The sequence below is a fragment of the Homalodisca vitripennis genome, chromosome 2, assembly GCF_021130785.1.
Source record: "Homalodisca vitripennis isolate AUS2020 chromosome 2, UT_GWSS_2.1, whole genome shotgun sequence".
NCBI classification, from domain to species: Eukaryota; Metazoa; Arthropoda; class Insecta; order Hemiptera; family Cicadellidae; genus Homalodisca; species Homalodisca vitripennis.
The window spans coordinates 39,532,803-39,553,112 of record NC_060208.1 but is presented as its reverse complement, the minus strand read 5'-3'; the positions used below and the strand labels follow the sequence as shown (position 1 = coordinate 39,553,112).

At 31.3% G+C, this 20,310-nt stretch overlaps 2 protein-coding genes across 2 annotated transcripts in view; both read left to right on the top strand.

Moving 5' to 3' along the window:
• Positions 1 to 3,816, top strand: part of LOC124355597 (nose resistant to fluoxetine protein 6-like) — a 51,255-nt gene extending 47,439 nt beyond the window's left edge. The window contains exon 8 of the mRNA XM_046806760.1: positions 3,724 to 3,816. Within this exon, the coding sequence (XP_046662716.1) occupies positions 3,724 to 3,816 (93 nt within the window). The remainder of the gene's footprint in view (positions 1 to 3,723) is intronic.
• Positions 1,774 to 15,015, top strand: LOC124356244 (O-acyltransferase like protein-like). The gene is made up of 5 exons (XM_046807428.1): positions 1,774 to 4,830; positions 5,515 to 5,704; positions 6,324 to 6,466; positions 7,846 to 7,951; positions 14,525 to 15,015. The coding sequence occupies exons 1-5, from the start codon at positions 4,762 to 4,764 to the stop codon at positions 14,539 to 14,541; spliced, it is 525 nt and encodes a 174-aa protein (XP_046663384.1). The 5' UTR covers positions 1,774 to 4,761; the 3' UTR covers positions 14,542 to 15,015.
• Positions 15,016 to 20,310: the final 5,295 nt, after the last annotated feature.

Sequence of the window (20,310 nt, the reverse complement as noted above, 5' to 3'; positions counted from 1 at the left end):
GTAGTGCGCAGGTGCCCCGTCATGCTTAAACCACATGTTTTGGCGCAAATGTAGAGGTACATCATCAAGGAGGTTAGGTAGCTCGTCTCTTAAAAAGTTTAAGTACACCACGCCATTAAGCCTGGGAGGAAGCACGAATACAACTAAATGATCTGCTAATATTCCAGCCCAAACATTTACTGAAAACTGATGTTGTGAGCGATAAGGTTTGATAGCATGAGGATTTCTGTCTGCCCAAGTGTGGTTGTTATGGAAGTGTTAATGATAGCTGTTCTTGTAAAGTGAGCCTCATCGGTAAAAAAATTTGTATTTAAAAAGTTTGGATGAGCACATTTTTCCAGAGCCATCGATAAAAAGTAACACGGGGAGCGTAGTCTTGTTGCAAAAGAAGTTGGACATGCTGGAAGTGGTATGGGTGTAACTGGTACTCGTTTAGTATTCTACGAATACTAAATTGGCTGACATTGAACTGTAGTGACAATTATTCTCCAGTGCTCTTTTCCGGATAATCAGAAATGTTATTAAGAACCAACTCTTCTAATTCAACAGTTCTACATGATCGGGCGATGCCTGCATTACTATGCTCCGAAGACTTCAAAGAACCTGTTTCAGATAGACGTTGATGAATAGTGGCAAAAAATCTTGCGCTTGGACACTTGCGGTTAGGAAAGTTCTCTTGATACAAACGTCTTCCTGCAGTACTATTACAGCGTCCCAAACCTTACATTAAATGCATTTCTGCTAATTCAAAGTTTGAATACACATGGATATTACCTTCCATTTTTAATAAATGAAACACACAACACAAAATTACTAATAAAATAGTTGAAAATAACTCGTTAAAATACTTAAAACAAACACACAGTATATTTACAGTTTGTTTTTTTTGTTCAACATTGAGATGACAAATGTCATTTAATAATAAATGCCCAGCTGATTATTTATTATTTTAAAATATTTAAACAGCTGTTTTTAAATTATTAATTATTACCAGCTGTTATCAATCAGATACACATTCCTTATTATAAAGCAGCAAAATTTTGCTGTGTGGTATAATACTGATGGCGAGAGAAAAGAAGAGACCTGGATTCTGGCCTATCTGAAATTTGCAGGCGCTACTACTAGTATGTTGCCGCGCCTTGTTTCGTAATTCCATTATTGTTTCACTGTTCCATTGCTAGGATAAACAATTTGCAGGGTTGGCTGTAGGGCGAAGCGCCTGAAATTACCGCGCGGCAACACACTAGTACACAGCTGTGCGCCGGCACGGGCCAGGTCTCTTCTTTTCTCTCGCCACCAGTACGTGAGGAGTCAATTTCATAACTCTTTTACACATTTAGTTAAATTTGTTTATTATGGTTGTATTCAGAATTTGTTTATTGGTCATTTAACAATGTTATTGGACTACAAGCATTTAAGATGGTATTTTTGTTATTAGATTTTTGGCAAATTTCGTACTTTATATCAAAACATGTTTACACTACAACCTCTAGAGTGGTTTTATTTGATTTTTCAGGTGAGTTTCCTTATAAATCTACCTTATTTGAGTTAAAAAGTAAGAACAAAAAATTTCAGAATCACTTAATTTCACCAGGTGAACTGAAAACGAAGCAAAATCTTTCGCCAGCCATTACTCACTAATAGAGCGTTTCGGACCTACGTTTGTATAAAATTTTTTTCTTATTTTTAGCTCTAAAATCACGTCTTACAATACTTTTACCAAATTTCCGACTCACCCTGTATAGTCATTCAAGCACTTGTGACGCGCCAGTCCTTCATGATGAAGAATAAAAAAACTTTCTTCACAACAACTGAAATTGTTAGATGACATCTAACAGGGTGACCGGTGGCGGGTTAATTCAATGTGTTTGTACTTTATAGATAGAAAGCATATCAAATGTAACATTCCTTCTTGCCAATTTATTGGTCCAGTTCCTGAAACTCTTACACAATTATTGAGTGCCTATGACAAACACCAATACCTGCCACCAATGCCTAGACGATTCTCTCTGTGGGCAATACCTAACATCGCCATAGCCCTCTCTGACTAAAGGGGCCTAATCTTCACCCCTTTGCTGTTCAAGTCCTGGTACATTTCAAATAGACGATGTCCACCTTTAGAATGAGGGAAAAATGCTCATTATTTTCGCATAAACATCCTCTATTCCGGTTTTGGTAAGAAGTCTTAACACTTAACAAATAGGGCATGATCTTACTTACTTTCTTCTTTCCTTGAAACCAACTTATCTAAAAATAAATTTTTAAACTCTATGCAGTTCATAATTCAGGTCAAGTTACCTGAAATCATAGAATAATGAGTTTTAAACAACACGTACTCCCATAGCTGAGACTCTCTTTTTCTATCTTCTTCTATACTTGTCCCTCGTCACGGATTGTACCTTTCCTAAGACGTGTTTACAAGGCATTATACCTGGTGCAAATAAATGGGAAAGCAAATTGCACGGTTCTTCCTTTTACGGTTCTCACGCCCTCAGGAACCTCTAATTTGTCCACCAGTACTGTCACGATGGCTGGCATCCAAGATCGATCAGAAACACCCTGTAGCAGATCTCGAACTCACGTTGGTAGATTTTAATAATCCAGCGAACAAGTCTGCCCTACGGCTCTCGCAGCTTAATCAGTCACTTTAGGGCGATTTAGTCAGTAATGGTCAAGAAGTTGTGAAACTGGAGTTATGGCCGGAATTTGGCTACCAGCTAGATTAAGGTTTAGCACTATTGTGTTACCAAGACCTTAGTTGACCAACAGATGAATGGCTTACGTTATCAAACCATTTCGTCTTGTCTGATTTCGTGTCAACACCGCATTTTGCAAAGCGTCCACATACAGCAAATATTCTTCAAGATATCCGACAAAGCTAGAATTGGATCCGAACTTAACTACATCTATTTCCTAGGAAAGGAAACTACTGTTTGTCCAAACTTAACTTCAGATTCTTCTTCATCAGTTTTTCCAAAGGACACGTAACCGTCGTAAGGCCATCGGTAAACTAACGATACCACATGGCGAGTCCTAATAAATTTCGTAAAGTCCTGATATTTCAAGGCATAGGGAAGTCTTCAATATCCCTTTCTATGCATCTGTTCATAATCATAAAAATTACCGATGATTTTACCATAGTATTACAAATGAGATTTGCAATAAGTGCTCAGTAGAATATAAAACATATATTGTAATCTAGTAGAAGATGTACTTTAATTTATCTCATCAGGTGCTCAGTTAAATCATGTCAGACGAACGGGAGGAAATGAGAGGAACTTTAAGTCCTTGAATATTTTCTATTCTATCCTTTGTGGGAACCGAGCCCACCTGACTAATTACTAACTCAGATTCTTCAAACCTCGCCTAATTCAGAAGAGCCTGGCTCATCGAGATCAAGGCATCTGCGTGAAGTAAATTTCAGTCCTATTCGGTGTAAATGCTCAGCCACGTTTCTTCCACAAAGTTAAATATCGATCCTGTTACAAGGGGTGTAGCTAGGGGCATTATCACTACCATCTCTATCGAACAAAAGGTTGACTATCCTCATTTTTCCATGAAATTCCAGTTCCCATGGTCACACTTAAAATAAAAATTTGGAGGAATATGTGAGTAGGGTTCCTCATTTAGGTGACTTTCAAAACTCCACAACCTCTAACTTAGTTTGAATACTCGACTTGTGTTGAACACTACGACTTAAAATAAGCACCTTTAATACTACAGAAACTTTTCATTGTGAATCTTGCTTGTCTACTCATCACAGACACTCCAGCCAAAAACATCTGGCTTGTCAATCAGCTGGCCACAGCCTGGTAATCGGTCGTCGCTGTTGGACGCGACAACTTCCACTGTTTGCATTATAACTGCCTACCGTTTGCCTACAATTTTCCTCGTCATAAATGAACGACATTTGAAGAGTAGGAAAGGACTTATATCATTGATCTTGGTATGTCATAATTTATTATACTACGCTTATAGGCGTATAGTCATTAGCATTTCATATTTCCGTTTTTTAATGTTTACTAAGTTTCCTCTAAGAGTTTTAATGAAAATATTTATTAGTACTAGTTACAAACAATTGCAGTGTTACAAATTACGAATTCCAGCTAAACCGTATTCTAATAATTTACAGTACAACACTGAATGTATTCCATTTTTCACATTATAGTGTGTACCACAAAGCTATTACGTCGCCTGTGACTTCCAGTTCTACCTGTTGTCTCCGTTGTTCTTGCGGCCACTTCTTTCAAAACCAAAAATAGGTCTATGTTTGTTAGCTATTTCGGCACTGGCTTCCTCCTTGGCTGCCACTGTTAATTCTTACCTGAAGCATATAGGGACTGGAATGGTTATAACTCATACGTAAGTAGCGTAGCCTTACCTTTATCTTTTCCAAGAAATATAAAACATGAGAAACCGTGTTAGTATTTTAATAAATTTAATAATTATGAATAAGAGAGTTTATTTTATTTGTATTACTTAAATTTTGTGGTTAAGTTTTGTGTACATATATTTTAAGAGGACTAAATATGGTCTAATGTTTCAAGATCAGATTGTAATCATAATTAGATTATTAGATATCATAATATAATTCTTGTGTATTTACTGAATTATTCTGATATGAATAACATGTTATAGTTATATATTTATCCTATTAATTTAAGGGTTTGTTATTTTCGTGACAATAGGGAAGATCGCAATACAGTGTTTGACGACGGTTCCAACTACTACGGTATCCACTACAGAGTACCATCATTCTGTATGGGCCTCGCCTTGGGGTATTTTATCTTCATGGTCAAGATTAACAGGCACAAGTTTAACCCATCTACGGTGAGAGTAATAATAATTTATTGTGACAAGGTAAATTCAATATGTTAGCACTATACTGTCTTACGCACTGTAGTTAAAAAATATCAGGTTATATATCAGCATAGCTCGTGTAATATGTAATAGAATTCTAATCAAAAATGAGCACAAATTAAACAGAAGAGAACATGTATAACACAATATGAATAAACCTTTAACACTTTTTAAACTTTTATTTTTCTTACGATGTACATTTCCAAATCTGTGACTTCATCTTCAGGTACAAAATAAGGTTAAGTTAATTATAAAAATAAATAATTAAAACCAATTTGTCATGTGTTTTTTATAAAAAATATTAGCACATTTATGAAACTGTATATTATAAAAATTGTTGTAGCTCTGCATAAAATAATTTGAATAGATGGTCGAGCAAACCCTGAACAGATTCTTCATCACACCTCACTGGCCGCTAAACTATTACATAATTTCGGAGCCGTTCTCGAAAATGCCTACTAAGTGCCTATGTTTTTGGACTATCGTAAAATAGGTATTAGGGTTTTTTTCTATTGACTATAATTTTTATAATTATTTATGTTATTATTATTTGTTCTGTTAGAATATAACACTATATTATTATCTACTTACAATTAAACACTGTTTTTAGTTTAAAATTGAACTGCTTCTATTTTCAATAACAATAACACTTAGAGGTTCTGGTGGCTCGGATGGACTACCTCAGTATTGACGTTAATTGGCTTCGTCCTCGTCACTGCTATTGTATGTAACCCTGACCATAAGTTCTCCCCTTGGCTCGACCCTCTCTACCTTGGCTTCCAGAGGCCTGTGTTTTGTGGCGCATTGGGCTGGATCATATTCGCTTGCTCCTTAGGTCATGGAGGTATGTAGTAGTAGGAGAACAATGGTTAATATACTCTTCTGTATTATATTATGATGCTGTAGTTAATATTTACTGTACTGTTTTATAACGTGTCATATGTTTACTTTAGCATAGCTTGTAAATTGAATGAAGAAATAAAAAATAATATAGTGGATAGTTCCAGTAGTAGTTCTTTTCCAATGAACACAAATTTAATAAGAATTATGCAACTTGTAAGTCGATCCATAAAACTTTAATAAATATGGGATATAGTTTCGAAAGAGCACTTTTATTAAATTCACTGTTTAAATACTACGAGGTTAGGTATGTGTATCTAACAAAATTTATAAAAATTACATTCAATATTTATCCGGATATTTGCCATTGTTCAGTGAAACAAGAAACCAGTATCAATGTTTCAATGAACGATGGAAATGCCCGGAAAAATCCTGTTTCCTTCACAATCCTTCCATTATCAAAAAAAACCTTCAAACAAAGAACATTCAATAGGAGTTATATTAACTGCTACAAGAGTTACAAAATGAGATAGGTTGTATAACATGTAATTATTGTTTAATATTTTTTATGCAATAAACAGAGTAAATTTAATGTTGAATATCTAAGCTCGTACTTTTTACAGGTCTAATAAACCGGTTCTTATCATGGCCTGGCTTCCGACCTCTCGGTAAACTGACTTATTGTGTGTTCCTTGTCCACGTTATTCCCATCAACAATCAAGTTTATAGTATTCATGACCCCATAGTTTACAGCTTCATTGATACGGTGAGTTTATGTCGGTATTTAAAAAAAATACTCTTATTAGTATATAGGGGTGCTTCGAAGATATTATTTATTATACCTTTTCAAATATTCATTTTAGAGCATACTGTAGCTTTGAGGGCTGTAGAGAATAGAGTAATTTATTCCAATGTTTCTATTTTGTCCATGTAGTATTAGAATCGGTTAAAACATTTTTATAACGTAATTTGTGTACCAGGAGTATTAATTGTACAAACTACAAATATTCCATGATTATACCTATATTAAATTCACACACCTAACTCTTTTTAGATTGTATCTTTATATTAGATAAATTAAAACATATAAAACTTTATTCCTTATGATAAAACAATTGAATTATTAGAAATAAAATTAATAATTTAAATTGGGTAAACAAAAATGAAATAATAGATATTTTACGTTATTGGCAGAGGAGATTTTAGACTTAAGGCTATTTGTATGGTTATTCATCTTAGTAGTAGTTATATCAGTCTAGTAGGTAAAATTTTCCAATGCATATACTGAAACTTTACTTTAAGCTGTGATTTCTGGGCTAAGGCTAATTTTCTACGTGTCATAGGAAGGGAAATATTAAATCAAATATGGCCTATAAGTTTTAGTTCGGTTACAATATAAGTACATAAGTACGGAAAATCTCTTCCACAGCCGTATTATATTAGGGTAGAGTACGTTTTAGTTTGGAAGACTAGATATACTTGTTAATTAAATCACTACATGATCCTAAAATTCTTATTAATCCAGAAAACTACATATTTAATTCATATACCGAATGATCTATGGAGATTATACAGCTCCAATGAATTCAAGATGCATAATAATAGAGAAGTTATCAACTTATATATTATGTAGTAGTTACAATTTTAATTTTCGAATACAAAAACATCGATTTTATAAAAAAATATTTAACTTTCAATTTGAACTTACTTCATTCTTGGATTCTGATTTAGTACTTGCATTCTTACTGATTACAATTTTAAGAACTAATGTAGCTTTTTGTGCTCAATTTATTATACATTAATACAATTATAGTGCAAGTATAGTGGTAGTGAGTATTGTGTAGATGCATATGTAAACCAATTCAGAGCACACTATTTAGACTGATTTAGTTTCTCTCAGAAAATTCACAAAATACAGGGGAAAACTATTATTTAGTAAAGGACGTTTTCAAGTTACAGAATGTACACATGATTTGATTAAAAACTTCATAAAATGTCACTAAGAATAAAACTAAACACGCTACTTATATTAAACAATAAGACGTGATCGAAAGAACTGAAGAAGGCTGTTTCAATGAATGAATTAAAACTTTATAATTATATGTTAGTTGATCACAGATGCAACAACTTCAACATTACTTCCAGGTATACCTTTTTAACGGAGACATGATAATCAGCTTTGCCATGGCTCTCGTCTGTCACCTTACTGTAGAAGCTCCGTGTAGTAGACTGGTAGCCTACCTTCTTTCCGGTAAGTAAACACGTAAGTAGCATAGCGAAATAGCATACATACTATTGTTCTTTCCTTGTAGTAGTAATTACACCCTTCTAACAAAACTTCCCTTCCATATAAAGTAGACTTTAAAATGTTACCTATTATAAATTGATTTAGTATATAAGGACTGTTAGACCTTTATATTTTTATTAAGATATTTTGGTCTCTAATATCAATTTATTTCACCCTCTGCCACATAATTGTACCCGTAAATGAATGTTAATTTTTTTTTTTAATGAACCTAAGATTAATTTTAATAGTGTAGATTTTCATTTATTATATTACATTTAAAATGCTCTCCAAAAAATTATGAACTAACTTAATTTAAAGAGACCCAACAGCCACACTGTGTAACTTGCAGTACAGCGTATGTAAGTTTGAATTATCTTTTTCATTCTATTGCTTTTGATAAGCTAATTACACAAGCCTGTGGCCTCTTACAAGGAGAAACAGAATAATTCTTAAATGTACGTATTATCCTATATATTATATGGCCGCATGTGTAACTGACTCACTGACTGATATTCAGGTATAGATACAAATTCTAACATACTTCTAGAAGTGCTTGATACTTGATAGTGTATACGAAATTCTAATCCAATTCTAGAAGTGCCGGAAACACGAAATTTTGCACGCACCTAGCTGTTACTTTTAAACCTCCGGGAAAAGTCTGAAAACCGAAAACTTTTACTTTTAAGCCCCTCAAAAAACTTCGCGAAAGTTTCCTTTTTTGCCCTTTCAGGCGTTAGAGCTAGCTCGGATCTGAGAAAAATCATTGGTCGGGAATGAAGTGATCTACAAAAAAGGCACAGTAGAGTTTTTCTCTAGCTCCTTTGGTTTGGCCGCAAAACGCAATTATGTGGACAATTTTCGCAATTTTCACTTAATCGTTTACCTTCCGGGCTCGATAGCGGCCGAACAGTTGGTCGTAGCTCAAAACAAATTTTCTATGGATTTAGGAAACGGCGTGATCTACAGAAAAGGTCTAATAACATTTTGCTCTATCCAAAATTTTTTGGCCGGAAAACGCGTTTAAACTCATTACTTTTTTAAGTATTACGTGAAAACTTTGATTCTGGACTACATTGCAGCCGGCGGTTTCAGTTTAGCACCAAATTAAAATGTGATTTCAATACAAAATAATGCGATCTGCAAAAAAGGTTCAGGGATTTTTTCTCTATCTTTATTGGTTTAGCCGTAAAACGTGAATATATTGAAAATTTCACTTAAAAACTTACCTTCCGGGTTCGATAGCGGCCAAACCAGTGATCCTAGCTTAAATATAAAAATTATTTTTACTAGTAATCGATGTGATCTACAAAACAGGCAAACTGACATTTTGCTCTATTTTCATTATTTTTGCTAATAGATGCTAATATTTTGTAATTTTTACCTGACAATTGTTTTCTGGATAGTTCTGAAAGTTTCCTCTAATATAAAATTACAAGGTGTACAAGAAAGGTCCACTAGCCTTTTGTCGTATATCCTTCCGTAAGCCCGAAAATCGGCCTAAATAGCAAAATATTTGTCGTGAATTGGCATTTTTTGGAGATTTAACTTTATATGCGACTAATATTTGTGTAATTCATTGCAGATTTATATTGCACTTGCTTTTCTAGGAGTGATTACAACCCCAGATTTGAAATTGGCCGAGCGTTAGCTAAGCCTTAATAGTAGATAGGGATAGAGTACTTTTAAATTGATTTAATGAAATAGTGATTTATTATCAACACTCTGATATGGAATGGTTATTTCCTAGGTAATTCAAACCCCCTGATCAACATTTTATTTTGAACGATATTACTGTACACATGTTCTTGTAGCACAGACACACATTTCCCAGAAAAGTACCACGCGTTCTTATAACTCCCGATAACATAACCCCCCTCCCACGAATTTCCTGGTATATGAAATCCTGATTATATTAGACCCCTGACCAACTTAATAGTCTGATAAAGATAGTTTTTATATTCTTTACACTAAACAATTCACCATAGCTGGCCATTGCAGTCTTTTCACCCAAGCTCTGTACTGCCTAAACCAGAGGTCGTAGATAAAATCCGACAACAGAATACTACTTCAATTTAAAATTTTCTACAAGAAAGGTCTAGTTACTTTTTGTCGTATATTATAACGGTTAAGCCGTAAAATGCCCTAATGCTCTGACTTAACATGTCCCCGAATTCGTAATTCGATTGTCATAATAGGCTATTTTTTGGAGTTTTTAATTTTTATGCGACCACAGTATGTGCAGTTCGATCCGGTTTTTGATTGAGTTTGTATTACTACTTTTACTAGTGACTTATACATTTTTCTGTGTCGATTTCACCTATCTGATTAATAAATTTCCCCCAGAAAAAAACCACGTAATCTTTTAACCCTTGATAACATTAACTCACCTCCCGGGAATTTCCTGGTATGACCAGATAACCTCCTGAGTAAATTAAACCCCCTAATACACTTCTTAATCTGTTAAATATTACTGACTTAGACTTAAGTACTCTTACGGTAATAACACAGCTTTTCTCATAACGCCCTGTGGTACCACGTAATTTTTTAACCCTCGATAACATTAACCCCCTTCCCGGGAATTTCCATTTATGACTAGATAAACTTCTGAGCAAAACCACCTAAACATATGTATAAACATACAAAGTCCACCTAAACTATAACTTATTTTATTTTGTGTAATCTTTCCAAATATGAATTTATTGTTACCTCTAATTAACAATGCAAAATAAGACTAATAACAATGTGAAATTTAAAAGTCAAAAAAATGTGTTTGTAAAATAAAGTGAAACTCATAAAAAACCATCTATGAGTACAACATTATTCATTTATAAACTGGGATACATTCATAAACATATCATAATAGTGACTAGTAGGCTACATACTTTTCTCTTTACAGCTAATGTAAAATAATTGATTCACTTGGGATAAGTAGTAAATCTCTGTGCCATTATCTATTGGCCTGACCATAACTATTTATTAATATTATTTTGTGTTGTCTATATATATATTGTATGCTTAAATATTAAGCATTTCTAGTCGAAAAACGTGTTTTTTTTTCTTTTATACATATATATATATATATATATATATATATATACAGGATGTCCAAAAATTCCCGGGTCGACTAAATATTTTTCAAAATATTTAAAACAGAGCTACAAAACCTTACACAAAGTTACTGGACACAAAAATCTATCTCATCACATATTCAGTTATCCGCTACTTCCTCAGGGGGGGGGGGGGGGGCGGCCCCACTAGGATTCAGAAGAAAATCTTAAATGTAAGCATAGATTTTAACTTTACTACCCAAAACTGTTTACAATTGAATCAGTCATTTGAGAAACACCTCATGTCCATTTTTAATGTTATTGTAATGTTTTTTAATGTTAGCTCATCAGTGCATTTTTTTACATTAACCTAAGTTGCAAACTCTAGCCATCTTTGAACGGCTGTCATTTTTGACTCGGTTATCCGTTTGAGGTCGGGTTTGCTGCTATGTACTCTACTAATATAGACCTTTAATTTGATATGCATATCAACCTATGCTTACATTTAAGATCACTCCTAGCGGATCACTGAATACGTGATAAAATAGATTTTTATGTCCAGTAAATTTGTATACGGTTTTGTAGCTTGATTTTAAATATTTTGAAAAATATTTAACCGACCCGGAACTTTTTGGACCCAAACACTTGCCATCTTTGAACGGCTGTCATTTTTGACTCGGTTATCCGTTTGAGGTCGGGTTTGCGGCTCTGTACTTTACTAATAAAGACCTTTAATTTTATATGCATATCAACCTATGCTTACATTTATGATGTTCTTCTGACTCCTAGCGGGCCGCCCCCCTGATGAAGTAGCGGATCACAGAATATGTGATAAAATAGATTTTTATGTCCAGTAACTTTGTGTAAGTTTTTTTAGTACTATTTTAAATATTTTGAAAAATATTTAACCGACCCGGGACTTTTTGGACACCTTGTATATAATATACCTATATATATATATATATATATATATATATATATATATATATATATCGTTACTCTTCAGTAACATTATCAAAAGCATGTATCAAATAAAATATAAACAAACAAAAGAATGAAGGTTATAAAAACATTGCAATAAAAAAAATGGTATAAAAACAATTAAATGAATCATTTAAAATTTCCTATACATATATAGTTTCCTAAGCAAAAAAATATGTATAAAATGTGTATGTAGCTGACAATAAATGTATTTCTTAGTGGAAATTGAATGTGTGCTTTTACAATTTTCATACTACCTCTCTTTGGACCAGTCTTTTTTTAAATGTTGGTTAAAAGAAACCTCTCCCTAGGGATTAGTTTGAAATAATTAAATCTCTTTCGATTGTACGAAAGATAACTGTCGAACTAGATGACCTACTTGCTACAAATTTGGTCTGCTGTTTTACCTATACTACCATTATATCCGCATAAAATTGTAATCAATTGCGAATCTCAATTTCTGTTCGTCAACAAAATGATACTGATATAAGCTATTTAAGGGTTGATAGCGAAAGGATACTGAAAATAATATTAACAAGATACTTCAAGTAACTTATCAAAAAAAGAAAAACATGTGCTTTATTTTATTACTTGGTTTCATAAATATATGCTTGCTTCATCATGCTCATTTCAAGCCTAACGATAAAAGATTTTTACTGCATTTTTTCAATATTATTCATAAAGTTTGACAGGTCATAGATGTAATATATTTTAGTTTAAAGTTTTCTACTAACACACTTTATTTACTGTTTGATAATTAAAATTATTAAAACTATTTTATTTGAAATTAACTTTTCTAAGAACTTGAGTTTTTAAATTTGGAAAATATTTCATAACTAGATTATAATTCTGTGTTATATAATAAATTTATTATATATCTATACGATTATGATAGTGTGAATGAGTTAAAGATAGTGCAGTAAAATTTTATTTATTTACACAGAGTTTGTGAATTACGAGAAATGTGTGTAGAAGATAATTAAGGAAGTTTTAAAATAAAAGTATTAATTTATTGACTGTTAATTAATAATTAGTCAGACTGTTGTCCACTGTGGGGCCAAAGCGAAGCATCCAACGTTTTTTCCAGGTGTATTAAGCTTTTAATCTTGGTACTTGTTATCGTTACTACACTTTTTACTAAAATGTATATAAATTTATTTTTGTTAAGTTTTAACTGCGATTTATAATTAATTATACTATGACAAATATTCAATGTTCCTTCTGTAGTAAAATAACATTTGAACTAGTGTTATTTTGCTATGTAAATAAAGACCATTTTGCAAAGGTATAAAGAATCTACGTTTTTATTTATACCAAATCATGATTGAAGACAATAGCCCCTTTCATACCCACTACAGGATATTGGATTTTTTTATTGAAGTAATATAATGGTGTTCGATAAAATTAACTATAATTATACGAATTCAATTATTAACTAATGGATCACAAATTGAACCATTCACTCTAATTTAAGTGCGAACTATAATTGTATTATCAGACATATTCAATGATATTTCTGTAGTTAAATCCTAAACAAGTGTTATTTACAATGTAAATTAAAACTTTTTTGCATTAGCAAAGTGAATATTAGTTTTCACCTACACCGATTCACACTAGGCACACTAAGACACTAGGCACTTTCATACCCACTACATGACCTTGTATGTTTTTATTGCTTCTTATAGAAATAATGAAGTGAAGATTCAGAAAATTAACTCTGTTCTTGAGCAATGTGTTAAAATAAGGAATCATAAGTTATATCATTGTTTGTTTTAAATTTAATTAGTGTAAGAAACATCTCTCAATAAATAACATCTAAAATTTCCCTGATTAATAATGTAATAATGCATTTTTATAAACAAGTTTAATTATTTAGTTTATTACATTTTATCCATTGTTTTAGTGATCATTTGCAAGATAACAATGTTTTTAACATATAAAACTATTTATTAAATATTTTCATGAAATTAGGTATAATATTACCTAACTTAAATCTATTTCATATAAAATAAAGAGATATTACTACAGTTACAGTATTTGAGATATGATTTAGTTAACTTGCCTTAAATAAAAAATTATATAAAAGCGCATGCGTTATTTTATATGACATATTTAACATGTACGTGTTCTTAATTGTAATTTATAATTTTATAAGATATAATTTCTCAAAGTGGCTTTGTACAGTGAGTATAAAATGTTTTCATCTAAATTTAAACAAAGGTTTATTAAAACTTTGACCAAATATACTATTCAGAGTGAAAAATTATTTACTCTTACCAATCATTATACATGGTGTATAGCGCGATTTGGTAAAAAGCAACGATAATCCTATGTAAATAATCTCTTGCCCAGACATGATGAAGAATAAGAAAGTAATTTAAGGCAAATCAAATTAAAAATGGCCTTAAGTAGTCATCTAATGTAGCATAATATAGTGGTTTTAAAATGTAAGTAACGAATAATAAAAATCACTTTTATCAACTATTATAAATACCTTTTTCTGTTTCAGACAAGAACAAGAAATGAAGACGAAAATTGGCCAAATGAGATTGTTAGCTAGAAAGAAGGATAATAAATAAAATTGTCGCTATTTCCAACAGTTATTCCATTTTTAGTTATTTTTACTTTCATAATTTTAATGTACGTTACAAAGTTTATGATTAAAGCTTGGTTTTGAAGGACGGCTTACTAAAAAATTACCAAACTGATTCCGACGTACTAAATTGTGTACGTAACGCACGATGGCCATTAGTGAGTGAATGAATTTACTTACAATCAATATAAACAAATTTATAAGAAAGTGTGATTTTTCAAATTCATTGACCACTGTTTCAAGTAGTGTTGCCAGTTAGAAAACTTAAAAAACTAAAAATACACATTTATGTTGGTCTAGCATCTTAGATTACTTTGAGCCGCCTTTTGAGTATCTGATAAACATACTTATGCAATATTACAATATAGAAAATAAATCATGCATGGTAAATACATAAACAGAATAAATTAATATTCACCAAAAATACACACATAATATAAATAGCAATAAACACTAATAGATTTTAATAAATACCAATAAAAAAGATAAGAAGCAATTTACAAAATGTAGAATACCACGAAACACCTTTTCCATTATTATATCCCGGTGTTTAATTAAATAGCCAAGTAAGCCAATAATGAATTGTTGAAATTTCTTTTAATATCAAACATTTATTAAGTGTTATGGAATGTCATTAAAAACCTTTAGTCCAAAATACAAAAAAAATAGCTAAAATAGATTTATTTACTTTGAACTGTTTCCTCTTATATATCTAGTTCATAGTGTACATTGGTATGGTGCTAGTTGAGGCACCGATATGGAGGATTTATGGTATTGGTTTGAATTGACATAAAAGTGAAATTTTAAAAATCAAATAACGGGAAATGTGGTATGGTCTAAAATAATGATGATCCGAATGTTTTTGACACTGGTAGTAGCGTAGTGAGGTATCAGCGCTGAGTATTCTGTACGCTACAAAGGCGGTCAAATATCAGTATAATCAGTCTTACTGGCAGATTTTAGATAAAAAAAACCACGTTGATAATACATCCGGCTATTTTCGATATGAACGATAACTTAGCGTTGGAATTGTCATGATACTACGAACGGTTGTACAATTTCGTCTATCTCTTTACTCCTGATTGAGGGTACAATCACTGCATAAAGGCTAAATTTTATGACAAAGTAAAACAATACTAGAAATATTATTAAGGTGTTTTTACAGGATTATATATTCTACTTCCACTACGATATATTCAATGAGGTTTAAATATAAAAATTCATAATTTACTATACTTCCCAATTATTTCTGTGTTATTCTATACCATTCAATGTTCTCTTCTTTTAATTCCGTTGAAAAAACTTTAAACTATTTCTTATAAAATCTGATGGCAAATTTTTGTTTATAGGTTTTGAAGATCTTAAATACAAACACCCATTAACCCTTTATCCAATCTTGTGAATTTAAGGTTACTTAATAAGAATATCAAATACACAGATACTGATGCAAGCGCAAAACCAGATTTTATGGCCATTCCCAGTTTTCATTAAAATCTAATGCACTTATCCATGGACGCTTAAAAAATTCTACTTTACATGCATGACATATATTTACTTCCACTTCAAAAATATCTTATGAATCCACCGTGTTTCATCATATACAGTGCTTTCAGTAAGAAATCTACGAAATGTGACTTTAGTGTCTATCCTCATTACCCTAAATAGTCCAGTATAAATGATAACAATGGAGTTACTCGATCAAAAGAATAAAATGTTGCATATAAATTATATTTAGTATTTAGATTGTATTCACATTTATTTCACACTATGACAACCCAAAACACTGCTCTCCAAACGTAAAGTCTAAATATTCCAACAACGGATAAGGACGGATCAGTCTCCATTACTGACGCTGAATGGTCACATAATATTATAACATACAGTTTAAAAGAATTTGTCTATGAAGTTCCTATTATTTAACAGAAACTCATGTGTGAGACTGGAGGTAAATTGTAGTATCCTCATATTTTGATAATATTATATTGTGATGAAAATAAAATCTTGAATACTTTGAAACATAACAACTTGACTATGAATATGTGGTAGTATGATTTGTTAGGGCTATAGGGTTACAGATTCATATGGTGAGGTTTATAGATAGGTATTTTTGTCAATTAAAAGTAATGATAGACATTTCCTTTATTTCTTTTAATAAGCCTAAGTTTACGAATTGAATAATTTGTGTATAAAAAAACCATTTCCAATTTGTAAAGCAAACCACCAGATTCTGCCTAATATGTTCAAAATAGGGCTCATGGATACCGATTACCTAACTGAATATTTAATTTGGATACTAAAAGGTCATTTTAACGGAGACGTTCCTATTAATACAGAACACGTGCTTTTAATGTATAGAGGTCTTGGTATAGTTATTTTTATATTTATTATATTGAAGATGCAATTCCTTTTAAAAGTAAGTTTTATTCATGTAGAATAATTTTTACAAGTAAATCTATATAATATTTTTCATACAATAACTTTTGAGGTAGTTTAAGTGAGCACTCTAGTGAGACACCGGCCGTGCATCTGATTTTTAATATTAAAATTAACATTGGATATTAATTATAAATAATTATTATTCACAAATCGTATTTTTATCAATATTTTTAGTACTTAAATATGTATTGATTTGAGACGAGCTTCTATTTTAATGCATTTTATAGTCTAGCCCACATGTTCATTCAGCAGTTGACTAGCATACTATTTGAATAAACCCAAAAATGTAATTATTGTTTATCATAATTAAATGATAAATTCTGTATCCTTAAAACATATAAAGATTCAAGATTTATTGAAGGACTATTAGAAGGATTACAGATTAGTCCTGTATAAGAAGGCCATTAATCCCTCGAACTTTGTCCGTAAGTATTAATTTTGCGTATATTAATAGATATTAATCCAAGAACTCCTTGTAAATATATTAAACAGTAAAAGAAATTATTCCTATAATACATACCTCTCTGTGTTTTTGAAGCTATAACGTTACGCGTATAAATAGATATAGCTAAATTAGAAAGTATAAATACTTTCTAATTTAGAAGTTGTTAGTACAATAACTTTGTAATTTTAGTATATTAATAAGTTTATTATGATATATTATTATATATATAATAAGTCATATTATATATATAATTATTATTATATATACAGGATGTCCAGCAACCATTCGAACAAACTTTGCCACATTGTTCAGCAGGCCAAAACTGACAAATAATGCAATATAACAGGTGCCCTATTTCGCTTCGTTTAGCGTCTGTCTGTCTATATGTGTTTTTTGGGAAAACAATTACTACTCAAAAACCACTTAAGATACAGAATTCAACCTTAACAGTTATGTTAACCTAGTGTTGGTCCTTTTTAGTGAAACAAATAAAACAAATATCTCACTGCATTTCAAAATGGCGGCCGTTCAAAATTTTCCAATTGTATTAGCTCTGAAAAGGCTACTTTGACAACAAATTCACCAGGATAGCTTTTTTTAGCGTATTTTATTACCAATTCAACAACTTCTGTTTCAAAAAGATTGAATAACAAATAACTGAGTTACAGCACCAAACGTAAAAACAGGTTAAATCCATGCATTGCAAGTACATACAACGGTGTAGTGGATGTTTACGAATAAACTTTTTAAGGTTCTATATAATATAATACGGAACATTATTATCCGTATTTGAATTGAAAGACTTTAATTAAAAACTCGCTTCATTTTATTGCGTTTTAATATATGTCCACAAATGTTTGACGTAATTCAAATAAATTTGACACTAATTTCTATTTTATTAAGAGTAATAAACCGCTGCAATTGAGGATATTCCTTGTATAAAGTAATCCTCGTATCCGAATCCGCACCATTATTAAAATCGAAAATGTGCATTTTAGTACGGATTGTTATATTTACTACAATATTTAAACATATTTTGCATTTTAAAAAGAGTAAGTAATATTCGTATCAAATAGTAGTTATAAGTATGTATGAAAAAGCAAGGGGCAAAAAGAAATCATTACTTGTTTTTGGAGGGCATGACAGTAAGCTGCCGGTCACGCACAAATATTTATATTAAATATAATTTATAAATTATTATTATTCACCGATAATCGTACGTATTCCATCAATTTGATTAGCACACCAAAAATACTTGTTTCTGGAGTTTAAACATTTATTTATTAGGGACCTGCTCCTAATTTTAATGCATTAGTATAATAAAAAGCGGACGATCATTAAACAGTAAGCGCACCATTCTTACAAAACTATACGTTCTTGGAGACTTAAATGAGGCACCAGAACATATACAGTACAAGTTAGTTATATATAAGAAGGAATAAGTACATTGCGTTCCACCAAGTATATAGAAGGTATATAATATGATATAATACTGTCTACCATTTAATGGGACAACGCGACTTTAAACATTAGTGTTTAATTCCAGCAGTTAACAATGCCAGAGATGAACAACACTGGTTTATTCCTATGGAAGGCAATACAGTTTAACGATAAATCCTGGCCGACGAACTTCTGGGCTCGTTATGTCGCGTTCGGTTTGTTGAACTTTGTCGAATAAATAACCTTTACACCCCAAGTACGAGTTTACTACTTGTAACTTTCTTGAACTAGTTCCCTTTTAAGTTTTGAAGTTTATATTTCAATGCACGATTTTAAACGTAAACAGCTTTTAAATTATCTTTAGCACACAATAACAAAAACATGGCTGAGTATGTTTCAGTAACTAATTGTTTACTATATATAAAGAAAATGAATACTTATTTATACTATACTTATTAACTATTATCAAAACTCACAGGTTTTATCATCGCTATTTGAAGTGAGTAGGAGCAACTGCGCCGGGACAAAAGGAAAGAGTACTCAATTGTACTGTTATTTCCCTGAGGAAATTACTTACCTCAACCAATCGCTTTACTATCACACATGTTTAAAGACTTGTAAACAGCTGATCGGTACGCGAAATCAAAAGCTTACATAATCAGTTCATTACGGTTAGGAATCCTATAGTGCCTGAACCTGCAGAGCCAAGAAAGGAAAAATATATATTGACAACTATATATCGTAGTTGAGATGAACAGGTTTGTTTGTGAGGTTGCCATGTACAAAAATAGCTAGAACTTATCCTTTATAAACTAATCCTTATCCTTATTATACTATCATGCCTTGCATTAGAGTATTATGTAATATTTCCTTTCAGTCTTTCACATGTTTTTGTTGAGGTAATTTTTTGGTTTAGGTTAAGTTGTAATTATTGATCTTGAATTATGGATCTTGAATGTAAAAATGGAGTATGTCCGTTGGAAATAAATAAATAAATAAATAAATAAAAGTTATATGTTTAGTTGATTGAAGGAATGAAAAGAATTAATTAATGAAAAATACCTTTATTAAAGATGAGGAGTTAGGGCCATCTAGCCCTCTTTACCAATCAACTTCAAATTGTATGAAGTAAATTTTCAATAGTTAGATGCAATTGAGGTATATTATAAACTTGTGATTTAATTATAAAATAACAAAAATGCTTAACCTATGCAAAATTAAATGAACTTAAATAAAAAAATATGTATATTGAATTGAATTCAAAACGTAATGTACAAAAGATAACTCACTCAATTTATGTATAAAATATTTAATCTACTTCAAAGAAAAAAAAATAGTTATACAGGAAATTAAAACGGAGATACAATTAAATGCAGTATTA